This window comes from Podarcis liolepis (genome assembly GCF_965112155.1).
Source record: "Podarcis liolepis genome assembly, chromosome: 11".
Lineage (NCBI taxonomy): Eukaryota > Metazoa > Chordata > Lepidosauria > Squamata > Lacertidae > Podarcis > Podarcis liolepis.
The window spans coordinates 49,258,837-49,273,326 of NC_139565.1; the positions used below are offsets into that span (position 1 = coordinate 49,258,837).

The window sequence follows — 14,490 nt, forward strand, 5'->3', positions numbered from 1 at the left end:
GCTGGAATTTTGATAGCATCGCTGTTGTGCAGATGCTGCCAAAAATAATAATAATGCATGCATGAGCAGCACTGATTGCACAATAAACTCACACCTGATAGTGTATTTAGAAAGTTTAGGGTGTTGTTTTAATGGCAAAATCCTAGATCATTTTGAAATAATGTGTAGTAATAAATGTTGAAATGTAATTCCTGTAAAGTTCTCTTGACCTTTGCCCTTCTGCATCTTATTTTATACCCTAAATCATATATATCATAAATATTATATCAAATATTTATGATTGTCACTCTGCTGGTATTTCATTATATTCTACATACAAGGAAATAATAACATGTTCAGTATTTGATTTGGAGCTGCAATTCTGGTTTTCAGCTGAATCTCAATATTGATTGGAATTCAGGCCTAATAACTATACATTATGCCCTCACAGCTTGTAATAAAACAAGAAAACAATTAAGCCTCAAGGAGAAATCTATAGCTATCAGTAACAATTAATTGCACATTTATTCCAAAGCCATTTAAAATGATTTAGTTTAATTAATTCAACAAAACTGATGAACTTGATCCGGTGATACCAGCTTTTCAATGTCTTGATAGTCTTTTACACATCGAGCACCTCTCTGCCACCCACTTGCCTCGGCACCCTGCTAATTCCACAGCCCCCTTTTTTGTTGTTGTTTAGTCGTTTAGTCGTGTCCGCCTCTTCGTTACCCCCTGGACCAGAACATGCCAGGCACTCCTGTCTTCCACTGCCTCCCGCAGTTTGGTCAAACTCATGCTGGTAGCTTCGAGAACACTATCCAACCATATCGTCCTCTTGTCGTCCCCTTCTCCTTGTGCCCTCCATCTTTCCCAACATCAGGGTCTTTTCCAGGGAGTCTTCTCTTCTCATGAGGTGGCCAAAGTATTGGAGCCTCAGCTTCACAATCTGTCCTTCCAGTGAGTGCTCAGGGCTGATTTCCTTAAGAATGGAAACTCTCAAGAGTCTCCTCCAGCACCATAATTCAAAAACAGCCCCCTTTGGTAAACACTAATTCAGAGTGAGGTTAATGACTGAATTGCCTAGCTGACGATCCTTGTGTGGAACTGGGCAGGAGTGTGACCACACTAATATTCAAAGGCCTCCCAGAGGTATTTGATACAATAGAACCATCTGATCTTCCTAGACTGCCAGTTTACTTTAATTTGGGGGATACTACTTTGCAGTAGCTAGCTACCAGAAAGTAGCACTAAGTGTCTGCTACTCTCTCCCATGGGCTCTGACCTGCGGAGTATCTCCCAGTGCCATCTTATCCCTGGTACTTTTTAATATCACATGCAACTGCTGGGAAATATCATTTGGAAGCCTGGAGTATGGTGTCATCAATATAGTAATCAATATGCAGGTCTTAAAAAGGCAATGTTTCCTTTCAAATCCTTTCTTATCAGGATTCTCTGAGGATATGTGGGATTGAAGGTCTGAGCTGGATGAGGACCAACAAACAAGTTTATCCAGACATGACAGAACTGGTTATGGTGGCAGAATGATGCATGCCTAAAAAGTGTATCTTCAACATGAAACATTTGGAAAGCTCTGTGGAATACCATCCCTAGTTTTGACTGTCATTGATGCAGTTACATTTGGCTTGGTTTGATATTTGTATGTAGCTTTTCCAACAACCACATTGAGCTTGTATAATCCATAATGTGACAGTGTATTTGTATCCTGCTCTTCTGTTGAAAGCCATTTTCTTTTGTGATGAATTTTAATTGTTCTTATTCTTTGAACATTTCTTAACATTTTATGTACGCCACTTAGAAATATGTAAATGCAAGTACAACAAACAGTTTCTAACGCAGTAACACTTCCCCAGTCCATCACTCAACCCAGGTCACCCAAGACAACCTAGGCAGTTCCCAGACCGGACCTAAAACCAGTCTGGAAATGGATCCAAATAATGTTTGGCTCAGGAAATCCTGGAGCTGCATCACATGTTCACCTTACTGCTTTAAGCAGCCATTATGGCATCCCTGTAGCCTTACTTCAAAGTCTGTCCATGTTCTCAGTACCAATAATATTAACTCAGGCTTCCTCAAACTCAGCCCTCCAGATGTTTTTAGCCTACAACTCCCATGATCCCTAGCTAGCAGGACCAGTGGTCAGGAATGATGGGAATTGCAGTCTCAAAACATCCAGAGGGCCGAGTTAGAGGAAGCCTGTATTTAAGGGCTTTTTAAAATTGATGTGAGTTCAAAGACCAAATAAGCATAGAATCTGGAACATTGTAAGCTCTGGGAGGGTGCAGAGTTTTCTGTTTCTGTAGATTTCTTAAGAGGTGAGGCTGAATCGCTACAGCAGCAAGCTGTAGTAATTCCCTTTCCTGCCACCTGCCCTGTCCACAGAAAGTTTTTCCAGAGCTGATTATTTTCTGAAAACCCTCTACCATCTAAAATAAGGGAATAAATGAAATAATTTTTGCAGGGATTCTTGGGCCATTGCAACAAGATATCTGTAAAAGAACCTAGATTTTTTGACTTCTAACAAAATAGAAATAAACCAGTCTGTGTAATGCTGGCACAAGGAACTGCAATGATTTCCACTGCAACACATAACTGACTTCAGTATAACTGGTAAATGGCTGTGTTGCACATTGTTCTTCCTTATCAGAAATTGGCAAATCACCATATGATGATTTTTATGAAGCATTCCTTCTTAATGAATGTTTTAAAAGTACAATCCTGTATCTTACTGAGTAAAACCCATTCAGTTCAATTGGGCTTACTCCCAGCTACAAGGGACTTGGATTGCTACTGCCTTAATTACGTACCAGTAGTCAAACAACTTACTCAGGAGTACTTCTGTTGATTTCAATGGACTCCCATCATTTTTCATTTTTGTGAAGTGCTTTGGGCATTTTGTGCATATTGGAAAGGTGACATTGCAACAACTTAATTAATATCCTACTGAAGCCAGCAACACATTCCCCCATGTTTTCCATAAATTATAATAGGATACAGTTTGAGAATTGTTGCTTAGAGAACATCATTCTAAATGTACTCAAAACCAAATGTTTTGTTTTTTCCTTCATGGAAAATGCTGATTTAAAAATAAAACACAAGCTCTTTCAACTGGGAAAGGAAACACTTGGAGACTCACTTTCATGCTGCTTTTAATTAGAAACTTGCTGAAAATAAACACTGAAAATGTCATTCATACACAATAAATACCGAAAATGTCAAAAATGCCACTCGGCAGCCATGTTTCTTTATAGCAGGAAACTGTTTGCTCTGTAAATTGTGGAGCTGCTCAGACTTCTCTTGTACACGAACCTTCTCCATGGAGTAGATTTGCTACACAGAGATGCATATTGGAAAGAAGCACTATGTGTGTGCTTTCTGTAGGGACTGAATTATCTTGCTGGATTTTCCCTGTCAAATCCAAAAAGCAGAATATATCTTATCCTTCCAGCTCCTCTTATAAAATTTGGAATCATTCAATTAGTCTACAACATGTGGGATTTGCAACCAAATGTAATGTGGTATACTTGATACTTAGCCTGAACATTGGCAATAGAGTGGATTCTTGTTACAGCCATGCCTTCCTTAACGCAGCGACCTCATTTACAGTGAAGTGTAGCTTGCAACTGAGGCTGCTTTCAATTAAATCACTTAGATTGTGCTTGACGCCTTGGTCTTGGTTGCAGGTGGCAAATCAGCACTGCCATCAAAAAGTCAGGATAGTGATTCCTCATTGCATGTGAACAGGCGGAGGAAACCCCATATATCGTAAGACATGATAAATCTACAAAGTGATAAATGTTTTAAATACAAACTGATCTTTATTTTTGTGTTGCACTGTATATGATTCCATGTAAACTTCCCTGAAATCTAATAGGATGAAGGGACATTTGAACTTCTAATAGGAAGTATAAATATTCTAATGAAATAAAATTAATTATTATCATGTGCGGAAATGTTTCCAAAGCATACCTTACTTACATGTCCATCTCACTGAAATGAAGAAAGTAAGAGCCCTGCTGGATCAGACCAAAGTCTCATGTACTGTAGTCAGAAATCCTTTTCTCAGTGGTCTGGCCACTGGGCGGGACATGGAAAGTGTAATGCTGCAGGTCAACAAAAGAGGTTTAAAGACTCTCTCAAGGCAAATCTTTAAAAAATGTAGCATAAACACTGACAATTGGGAAACACTGGCCTGCAAGTGCTCCAATTCGAGAACAGCCTGTACCAAGTGTCATAGACTTTGAAGATGCTCAAACTCAGGATGAAAGTGAGAAATGTGCTAAGAACAAGGCACATTTGGCAAACCCTCACCGTGATCAACTCCTGCCCTGAAACCTATGTCCCCACTGTGGAAGGACGTGTGGATCCAGAATCGGCCTCCACGGTCACTTGCTGTTAAAACCGTGTCCATGGAAGGCAATCTTACTTGGCTATGAGTGATCACCAAGGAAAGAAACAGGTGACAAATTAATAGAGGACTTCCTTGTATGCAAATAACAGAAATGTGAAAGTCTTTACATCCAAAAACATTCATGCAAATATTAAAGAAGAGTAAGTTTCTAGTCCTCATGGGGGAGCTGGAGGCAGTGGCGTAGCGTGGGTTGTCAGCACCCGGGGCAAGGCAAGTAATTTGCGCCCCCTAACCCGTGGATTTGCGCCCCCTAACCCGCGGATTTGCGCCCCCTAACCCGTGGATTTGCGCCCCCTAACCCTAACCCCCAGATGTTGCGCCCGGTGCGGCCGGCCCCCCTGCACCCCCCACGCTACGCCACTGGCTGGAGGGTGGCGGGAAGCAGATACTCTTTAAATGTGTACAGCTACGAACTACGGCTATAGCTCCGGAGTCCTAGTCCTTCTTTCCAAGGTACAGTGGTGCCTCGCAAGACGAAATTAATCTGTTCCGCGAGTCTCTTCGTCTTGCGTTTTTTTCGTCTTGCGAAGCACGGCTATTAGCGGCTTATCGGATATTAGCGGCTTTAAGAAAAAGGAAGAAAACTCGCAAGAACTCGCAAGACGTTTTGTCTTGCGAAGCAAGCCCATAGGGAAATTCGTCTTGCGGAACGACTCAAAAAAACGGAAAACTCTTTCGTCTTGCGTGTTTTTCGTCTTGCGAGGCATTCGTCTTGCGAGGTACCACTGTAAGGTGGTACCTACTCCTTGGGGACCCCTAGCCAGCGTTGTGTGCTGGCCGTTTGTTCCCCTGAAGAGGCACACGCATCCCCTGACTGCACGCCTACTGTTTTTGCTCGGCTCGTAAACAAGCTAGCAACCAGCCCCGCTGATCCGCGAAGCAGGCGATAGTTCAAAGTGGGAGGACCGATGAGAGAGAGAGAAAGAGAGAGAGACTGACTTCATTGCAATCCGAACATCTGCATACAATGCAGCTTTTAAGCCTAGTGAAGTCCGCCCCCTCTTTGCTGCCCTGCACCTAATTGCATCCATGCCGCCGTGCAAAGCAGCGCCCCGTGAAACTTTGCAACGGACCTTTCCAATCCCATGCATTTCAAGTGAAGTACTGGGGTCGGGGCAGTCGCTCGGACTTCCATGCACACGTTTGCAGCACCCTCGATCTGGAACCCTCGGGGCACGCAGGCATGCCGCACCCCACACCCACCCACCCCCCTCTCCTGGAAGAAGGAGGGGAAATCGCGGCTCCCTTTCCTCGCCGTTTGCCCACCGGGTCGTCCTCGTTTCTGCAGCCCAGAACAAAGTGGCGGAGGCCCGAGAGGGCGTCCGGAGGCGCGCGCTGCGGCCAAGGGGGGGCGGGGCAGAGCAGGGGCGGGGCCACCGGCAGGCAAGGGGCGTCAATGGCGGTCTCCTCCCACGCACCCCCCCCCCACCTCCAGCTCAAACCCGGCCTCGCCGCGCCATGTGTGTGGCGACCAGGCGCGCGGGCTGCTGCCACCCTATTTAAACAGAGGCTATGAGACCAGGAGGAGCAACGGAGGTCCACCGAGATCACTCAGGAGGCAGAGAGACGGGGGACGGGAGAGGAGGGGGAGGAGGAAGAAGAAAGGGGAGAAGAAGGAGAAGGAGATGCTCTTGGCACCCCCGCCACCATCGCAGCATCAGGGATAAGTCGCGGGAGAGTTGTAGTTGAGTTGCAAAACATCCCCCCTTTTTTAAAAAAGAAAAAGCAACACATTCCCTGCTAGGCATCAAGACGAGAGGGGGAGAGAGAGAGAGAAAAGACGAGGCGCTCCTTGTTGTTGGATCCATACAAACTTTGCAGGGTTTGCTTGGGGTTTTTTTCCCAACTGGCGCGCGCTCTTCTCGCATCTTTGGGTACGTAGTTCCCGTGCATTCAGGAGTGCTTTCCCACCCCTCTCCGAGTTATTTTTCCTTTTGCGTCGCAACCATGCCGTCCTTTTTCTTCCTCGGCTGCTTTTCTTGCAGCCTGATGGCTTGGCTGCTCCTCGCCAGCGGCAGCAGCAGCAGCCGCCCGGGCGTGGAGGAGGCGGAGGAGAAAGCGCTGCGGGTGCTAGTGCTTCTCCCCAAGGACAACGCGTACCTGTTTTCCCTGGCGCGGGTCAAGCCGGCCGTCGAGTACGCGGTGCGGCGCCTGGAGGCGAACGGGACGCTCCTGCCGGCGGGCTACAAGTTCCGGCTCTTCTACAACGACTCGGATTGCGGCAACGGGGCGTTGTTCAGCCTGGTGGACATGGTGGCCTTGAGCGGCCAGTGGCCGGACCTGCTGCTGGGCCCCGTGTGCGAGTACGCGGCCGCGCCCGTGGCGCGCCTGGCCTCGCACTGGAACCTGCCCATGATCTCGGCCGGCGCCTTGGCCGCGGGCTTCGGCACCAAGACGGGCGAGTACTCGCACCTGACCCGGGTGTCGCCGGGCTACGCCAAGATGGGCGAGATGTTCCTGGCGCTCTTCCGCCACCACAACTGGAACCGGGTGCTGCTGGTCTACCACGAAGACAAGGAGCAGCGCAGCTGCTTCTTCGCCGCCGAGGGCGTCCATGTGGTCTTCCGCGACGCCGGCTTCCACCTGGACGACTTCGCCTTCGACGAGAGCGCCAAGTACGCCGAGGACGTGGTGCGCGCCATCCAGGGCGGCGAGAAAGGTGAGGATGCGCGCGGGAGCGACCTCCGGAGGGAGCTGCCCTTACCCGGAGCCCAACGAGGCTCCTCCGGCTGGGGGTGGGTGAGCGCAACGCCTGGAGGAGAGTGCGCAAGGAGCAGCGCGCAACTCCGGAGGGGCGTCCCAGGGCCCTCGGGAAGGATCCTGCCACGCTCCTCTTTACGCACTGCTTGGCGCAACCACCTAGGGCAAAGCGGAGGCTTGGCCCGAGGCAGCCGCTCTCCCGGAGAATCTGCGCCCCGCGATGCGCGCTAGCATGTTGGGATGCATTCAAATAACGCCTTTGCGTTATTCGGCATCTCAGTCTGGCAGCACCTCTTCAACTATTTCCAGCTTAGAGCTATAGTCACTTTAAAAAAAATGGGGCAGGGGAGCGCATCCAGACTATCGCCGTTTCAGAGTGGGATTCAGTCACAGACACATTTAGGTCTCCCGATTATTGTTGGGAGGGCCTGCGTAACAAACACGTTTTCCCCAGAGAGCCAGCTTTTTGCGATATGGAAAGTGAAGGGGAAAGGCACTGGAAACTGGCTAGCACTTGTTTTGAGACAGTTATCACACCTCTCTGCAAACAAAATCGGAATGCATGCTCAGTAAAGAGGTTATCATTTTATTGGCAGGCTGCTTTGTCCCGGGTTCAGTTTGACCTATCTTCATAATGGCCCTCTGATGTAGGCTACCCTTATTCCCATTTTACAGAAGGGAAACAGAGGCCAACAGGGAGCAATCTGCGTAGACCAGGGATGTAACTTGAATTGAGGTCTACCACATTCCAGACAAATACACCCAGTTCCTGGGAGGATTCAGCTACTCTTTCCATTACACTCCCTGCTACAGCTTTATTGTTCCTTTTCCCAGGGTTGCCATCAATGGGGAACCTCTCCTCTCCTTTGCATATATTAAAGTTAACAACAGCATTCAAATCTATTAAAACTTGTCAATTGACTTGTATTGAGCTTGGGACCACACAAAAATATACATTTGGGGCCTGTGTGCTCAACTGCTGCAGAACTATATGTTAAAATGGCAAAGAGTTCGTGGAAATTATGGCAGAGGTGATAACTATGCAGTTGTTCACTAGCTTTTTCCATATTGAAGGGCAGCATGATTGCTAGGACAGCATTGGTACACATGCGAACACTCAACCTCTGAAAACATACACAGTGTAAAACAATTAAAGGCTAGTATTAAATAACCGTTTTAAAAACTATTCAGAAATGATGAAGACACAAAAAGAATGTATTATCATCAATGATGCCACAAGCACTATCCAGTAGGTGTTCATAACATTCTGGAAAGTACAGTATGCCTAGCACCTCTTATAGCAATAGATGCACTGGGAAAATGGGATTTCCTAAGCAGGCACATTGGCAGATGATCAATAGGGGATCTTGCAGGCTGTTATTGGTGGATCAGGAATGGATAGGAATAAACAATGGACATCAAGGATTTGTTTAAACAAGGCATCTTCTGAATGGACTGACACATAACCCAACTCCTCACTCTTTCCTCCACACAAGTATTCTTAGATCTGGTCTTATTTATGTAATAAATGTATATCCCCTCCTTCCAGGGCAAAGGCCAACAACAACAACAAACCCTTACAACAAGTTAAAAACAAAAGGGTTGTACCCAACTAGGTCAGATTAGACCTACTGAAATCAATAGACTAAAATTAGTCCAGAGGACCTACTCTTCAGTTTGCCGTAGTTGGCTGAAACTCAAATATTTTGCGGCTTTTCATATGCTGTTAGGGGATTTGCTACACACTTTCTCTTGTGTCCATACATAATGGAAAGTGGTATGAAATAAGAATGCCTTTCCACCCACTCTGTGAATGACTGAGTCAGATATGAACAGTGGAAATCATGGGTGCAGCTGGATTGTAGAGTCTGAGTGTGCTGCAGACTTTCCTGGATTATTTTGTACAGATATATGCATACATAGATCTGGTACAGTGCCTTAGCTTTTGAGTTTGAGGTAATGAGGACGTTCAGTTCTCACCTCTGCCCAGTTAATGTAGGTATACAAGGCTCTTGAAAGATTGAATCTCCTTCAGAGTTTGGTTTTCTACTAGGTCATTTTCTCCTGTCCTGTTTGTGAAAGCAGTTGAGCAGGAATTGCTTGGAAGGGATCATTTAGAAAGGATTGCATTTTTGTTGATGTGGAGCACTTCATATGATCCTAGCACAGTAAGTTTGATTGAGTGTGGGCTGTATTCAAATGGAGAAAACAGGAACCCCCTGGATGCAGCATGACCCAATGCTCATTTGAGTAGCCTTATTGTGATTTGTATTCGCAAAGCTTATTAAGGCTTTCTAAAACATGTATGCATGTGTGCTTGTAGTTCCAGCTAATAGCACCTGGACTGTGTGTGACAGGCATGGTGTGATTGCATGGTGTGATTGCTAAGAATTGTGACCCAAGCAGTTGTTGTGAGAAGCACATGACTGTAGAAGCAGTCATTGTCTTGGGAATGTAAGGTCAGGGGAGAAGGGAATAAACTTGAGGTTATACGTTTCAGCATGCCTTTTATGAAAAAATAAAATAGGAAAGCCAATCCTGTCAGAAGAATGCCCCAGATAATATAGCAAGAATGAGTTAACGCCAGAGTTCTGTTTCCTGACTTCCTGTGCAACTTTCTCAAAAGTAATGTTCCTGTCTATGCCAGCCTCTCTCATTTCCATTTTCTGTTTCTTTGTTTAGATTTGCCAGTGAAGGAACTGGGCCAGGATTTCCCCTTGCATTTCCTTCAAAAGCTGACTCATCCAACATTTCATTACCTGCCTATGTAGAATCTATATGGGCAGGTTATACAATTTTGGAGAATACATTGTATTAAAGATATAACATTTTCTGTGCTTCTCTTTATTGTTTTTCTGTCAGTTACAAATAGTTCTTGTTTGGAGCTTTCAGGCCAACTACTCTCAATAGCAGCAGAGTCTAATCTTCTGAGGTGTTTCCTGTTTTTATTCAGAGTAGGAAGTTGTTCTCTGGTAGGTCATACCCTGTTGGCTTTTGGACTTCTTGAGTTCAGCAGGGGTAGCAGGAAGCACAGGAGTCAGAATTACAATGAATGGGGATTGAGATATACTCCACCGAAACTTCAGATTGATACCTCTGGGTTGTTCATTGCATTTGCTTGTCATCTGTTACACAAGAGACACCACAAAGCCTGACTTCCGAACTGCCTTGGGATATGTATTAAAAATGCCCTGGCTCATAGTTATTCCTGATCGTGTCCACATCTCTCTTCTCATTTATAAATGTGTGTTTCTTCTGAAGCAACAGTTGAACATTTACATATTGTAACTTTATGCTGTTGTACAGCAGAAAGAAGTTTGCTGCATTGTCATTCTAGAAAAATCAGCTTGCAGGTGCAGGATGCAGATAAATTGAGATAAAACAGCCTCTTGTAACATTTGGGGAGTGGAGTAGGCTATGGAATAGAGATGTCAAGGGCTGTTGAAATGTTTCTCTGCCTCACTAGCACACCACAAAAAATCCCAAGTGTCTGTATGAAAGCTTTCCACTTGTGCAGATAGACTAAGCAGGGGCTATGTCTGCATTAGAATCTTGTTCAAATGGCTTCTTGATTACGTAATTATAAACCTTCGCACATACTTTATTGGGGCAGACTGACACTTGCATTGGATTATAAAGCTGGTATTGGCTTGCTTCATATGACAGTGACTAGGGTTACTTCTTTCAAAGTCTACTTATAATAGACAAATTGTCTTCTTTCTTATGGTATTTTAAAATACTGTACTGTACTGTGTACTGTAAATTGCTAGCTCAAGGTGGAACTAAACATTTGAGAGTAAACATGGGATTTTCAGCTGTGTGTTTGATGTCCAAACATGAGAGAGGGGCATATACAGTAGAGAAGTGGGAGATGTGGAGCAGTGGGGCTGTTTAACTTTTCCCTGCTCCTTCCAGCTTTATTCTTATCATCTCTACCCCAAGCAGGACATCCAAGACATGCTTTCCTAGGAAGTGGGGGAAAGCAGACACAACAGGAAGTTGCAGAGTGAGGTCAGGGCAGGGTTAAGCACCTCTTCCAATTCCCTCTTGTAGCTCCTGCAAATGTCAACCCACCTCTGCCTTGTATATCAAGAGCAAAAAGGAATTCCCAGCACATTTCTAGTTTTACCATCAGACAAGAGCCATGTTTGCACATTGTAGTTCAATCCCTGGATCAGACATAACTCTCAGCTAGGGATTATGGTTTGTTTCCTGCATGTGTGAGCAGAGATTAGTCATAACAGCCCAGAAAGGAATATTTACAGTAAACCATTAACTATAGCTTACCGTTACATGCAAACTGAGCCATCGTATTTTGTGGAAAGTGAATAAATTCAACTTTTTATTCAAGCCAAGGACCCCTCCTGTTTGATTTAAGCATCCCCTGTTGTTGTTGTACTATATAATAATAGTTCCTTAGCAATCAGCCTCTTTTTCAAGGTCTTTCATTTTAAGAATGCAAAAACCCCATGAGCGTACCCAAAAGGAAATGTTGGATGGACAGCAACAAATCTGATGCTTAACCTTTCATTCTTTTATAGTGACTCTGCCTATGTTAGGAGTGTGAGAGATGTTTTCTTTTGGCCATGCTGAATATAGAGTCTCTTCCCCCTCAACCTTGGAGAGATCCCGTTGAGTATTGCATAAATAACAAAGGCATTTTGTGGAAGGAACCATCAGGGGAGCACATGGATTCCTGACTCTCACATTTGTTCAGCAATACGCTCATCAATTTAGAAAATCAAGCAACTGGGAGACAAACAGCTTGGAAAACATTTTGTTGTTGTTCTTGCTGTTGAAAACTTAGATACAATAAATAGATTTAATAATCATTTCTTAGTGTGATCTTTAGTGATATACATTTTGGGTGGGAAATGGTGGATACAATTAATTGCAAAATCCAGGGCTTGAGCTGTATGTATTGGGGGATACACTGTGTCAAATCTGGGTCTTCCCCAGTCAGTTACAAGGACTGAAATGTGGGTTGGTTTTTAGTCTGAACAAATGAAGGGAACAAAACCTTCCATGTGACTGCTGCTTACTTCTCCATCCTCCAGGGGTGGGGGAACCTTTTTCACCCTGATGGCATTACATGACCTCTTGGGCAGCCTTCCAGGAGCCATATGTTAATGGTGGGTAAATATGTCTCTTTTCTTTGTACAGTAGGCTGTTCTGCACCCCTATCATGGCATCTCCCGGCCCCAAGTGCTCACCCCTCCCCCAGTTCATTTCTGATATTGGAGAAAAGCCGGAGAGACAGACTGAAGGAAGATTAACCACATATGGGGAAACGATTAGTGCCCCACTAGGACCACCACATGCCCCTTTGCTTTAAAAATAGGACCTTTACTCCCACTATGCACTGTATATGTTTTGGGGCAGACACTGCAGTTTACAGAAATAATCTGCTGTCATGTGTAGACTGAGCCTCAGTTAATTACACATTTACTATTTCATTTATATGTCAGTAAGAAATAGGGACACGGGTGGTGCTGTGGGTTAAACCACAGAGCCTAGGACTTGCCGATCAGAAGGTCGACGGTTTGAATCCCCATGATGGGGTGAGCTCCCGATGCTCGGTCCCTGCTCCTGCCAACCTAGCAGTTTAAAAGCACGTCAAAGTGCAAGTAGATAAATAGGTACTGCTCCGGCGGGAAGGTAAATGGCGTTTCCGTGCGCTGCTCTGGTTTGCCAGAAGCGGCTTAGTCCTGCTGGCCACATGACCCAGAAGCTGTACGCCGGCTCCCTTGGCCAACAAAGCGAGATGAGTGCCGCAACCCCAGAGTCGTCCGCGACTGGACCTAATGGTCAGGGGTCCCTTTACCTTTACCTTTAAGAAATAGACAAGCAGTATCTTTTATTATACAATATTGTCTTGAATATAAGACTAAGCTTTACAAGTCATATTTATACATTATTAGCTATACTTTTACGCTGCTGGTGCAGCTTTTTTCTGTAGACTACCCACAGCATATTAAAACCAACAAACAACCACAATTAAAACTCCCAACGGGGTGAAGCAGCAGGCAAATCCCATGTTAAGGATCAGCAACTGGCCGATATTGGGCCCAGTGCTGCTCCCTGAAAAGGCCCCTAGTTACCAACCCAAAGGCAAAATAGGGGCATGAGTCTGGACCTGTGACTGTGGTAACAGGACATGCCAGTCACAAGACACTGGAGGATGGTGACTGGGGCCTTTCTCACAGGGTGTCCTTGTTATCGGGGTCTTCTATAAATGACCAAAAATAAATAGTCCTATACACTCTCTACCTATAACATAATGACTTTAATCAGCTGAGAACATGTAATTGCAGTGATGGTGGATAGTTGATATCATTAGCTCTTCTGTGGTTTGTTGTGCATGATTTATCAATACTTGAATTCTTCCGTGCTTTTAGTCAATCTTGCTAATTGATACTTGAGGAATAACTTTGATTCTGCTTACTTAATGGCAGATTAAATATATATAGGTTAGAACTGAGTGGGTATTTTTGAAGGAAATCCAGCAAAACTTGTTTGTAGCTAGAAAGTGGTCCATGCATGCGCTGGATTTTGCTTGTATAAGTTGTATGTGTGCATCTGAAGCTGGCAGCTTGTTAGGAGATTAAACTACAGGCCTGCACCAAGCAGGAGATTGGACTAGATGACCTACAAAGCCATTTTCGACTGTTGTGGCCAATGCATCTTTCCAAATTGAGATACTGCATCTATTGACTCGGCAGTTATTAGCAAACACAGTGCACCTGTGGAGTTTCACTTTGTCCTGTGAGGCTTCAGACTGCCCCTCAATCTGAGCAGTTTGCCTTCTGCACCAGAGCCTGTGGTGCTCTAGATGGTGCTGGAATCCAGTTCCCATCAGCCCTATAAAGCATCAAGCCACTGGTCAGATATGATCGGAGTTGTAGTCCAACATTATCTGGAGTGCCATAGATTCCCTATCATTACTTACTGCTAGCAGGAGGCCTGTAAATTCCTTCTGGTCCATGAGCACATCATTTGCTTCCTCTTTGCCTCTATGCCTTGCCTTGTCTGCCTCTTTGTTGATGAGCAGCCTTCTGCTTGCCCAACTCAGCAATGGCCATTGCTGCAGACTGACTGCCCTGATTAGTGATTCTGTCAATGCAGAGACTCACTTAATCAAAGTATAAATCATGAAGCCAATTTTCATTAATTAATTTGGCAGTTCTTTTCCACGTGTAGCCATTTTAGGTTTTAGGTTCAGCACAGATAAGATTTCAGTTGTGATCTTTGTTTTAGGTTTAAAGCGTCTGGCGAAAGCAGACAGGTTTTCTCACACAATCTAAAATACTTTTCTTACCATGTCACAGGTTTTTGAAGATGTTCCAGTTCTCTTGATTTAGATCTGGTGAAGTTTTAGC

The 14,490-nt window shown here is 44.9% G+C and overlaps 2 protein-coding genes and 1 long non-coding RNA gene across 9 annotated transcripts in view; 2 read left to right on the forward strand and 1 right to left on the reverse strand.

The window, feature by feature from the left end:
• The window catches only part of TARS1 (threonyl-tRNA synthetase 1), a 214,267-nt gene that overhangs the window by 41,382 nt on the left and 158,395 nt on the right, over nucleotides 1-14,490 (reverse strand). The gene's annotated exons all lie outside the window — the stretch shown is intronic.
• LOC310689094 lies at nucleotides 1,002-5,678 on the forward strand. The gene is made up of 3 exons (XR_014517307.1): nucleotides 1,002-4,583; nucleotides 4,782-4,872; nucleotides 5,144-5,678. It is a non-coding gene; the product is annotated as an uncharacterized lncRNA (long non-coding RNA).
• The window catches only part of NPR3 (natriuretic peptide receptor 3), a 52,522-nt gene continuing 43,865 nt past the window's right edge, over nucleotides 5,834-14,490 (forward strand). Inside the window, exon 1 of one of the 2 annotated variants that reach the window (XM_083466091.1) lies at nucleotides 5,834-7,070. In XM_083466091.1, the coding sequence (XP_083322217.1) occupies nucleotides 6,359-7,070 (712 nt within the window). In that variant the 5' untranslated portion in view covers nucleotides 5,834-6,358. The remainder of the gene's footprint in view (nucleotides 7,071-14,490) is intronic. The other variant, XM_083466090.1, reaches the window with a different exon arrangement.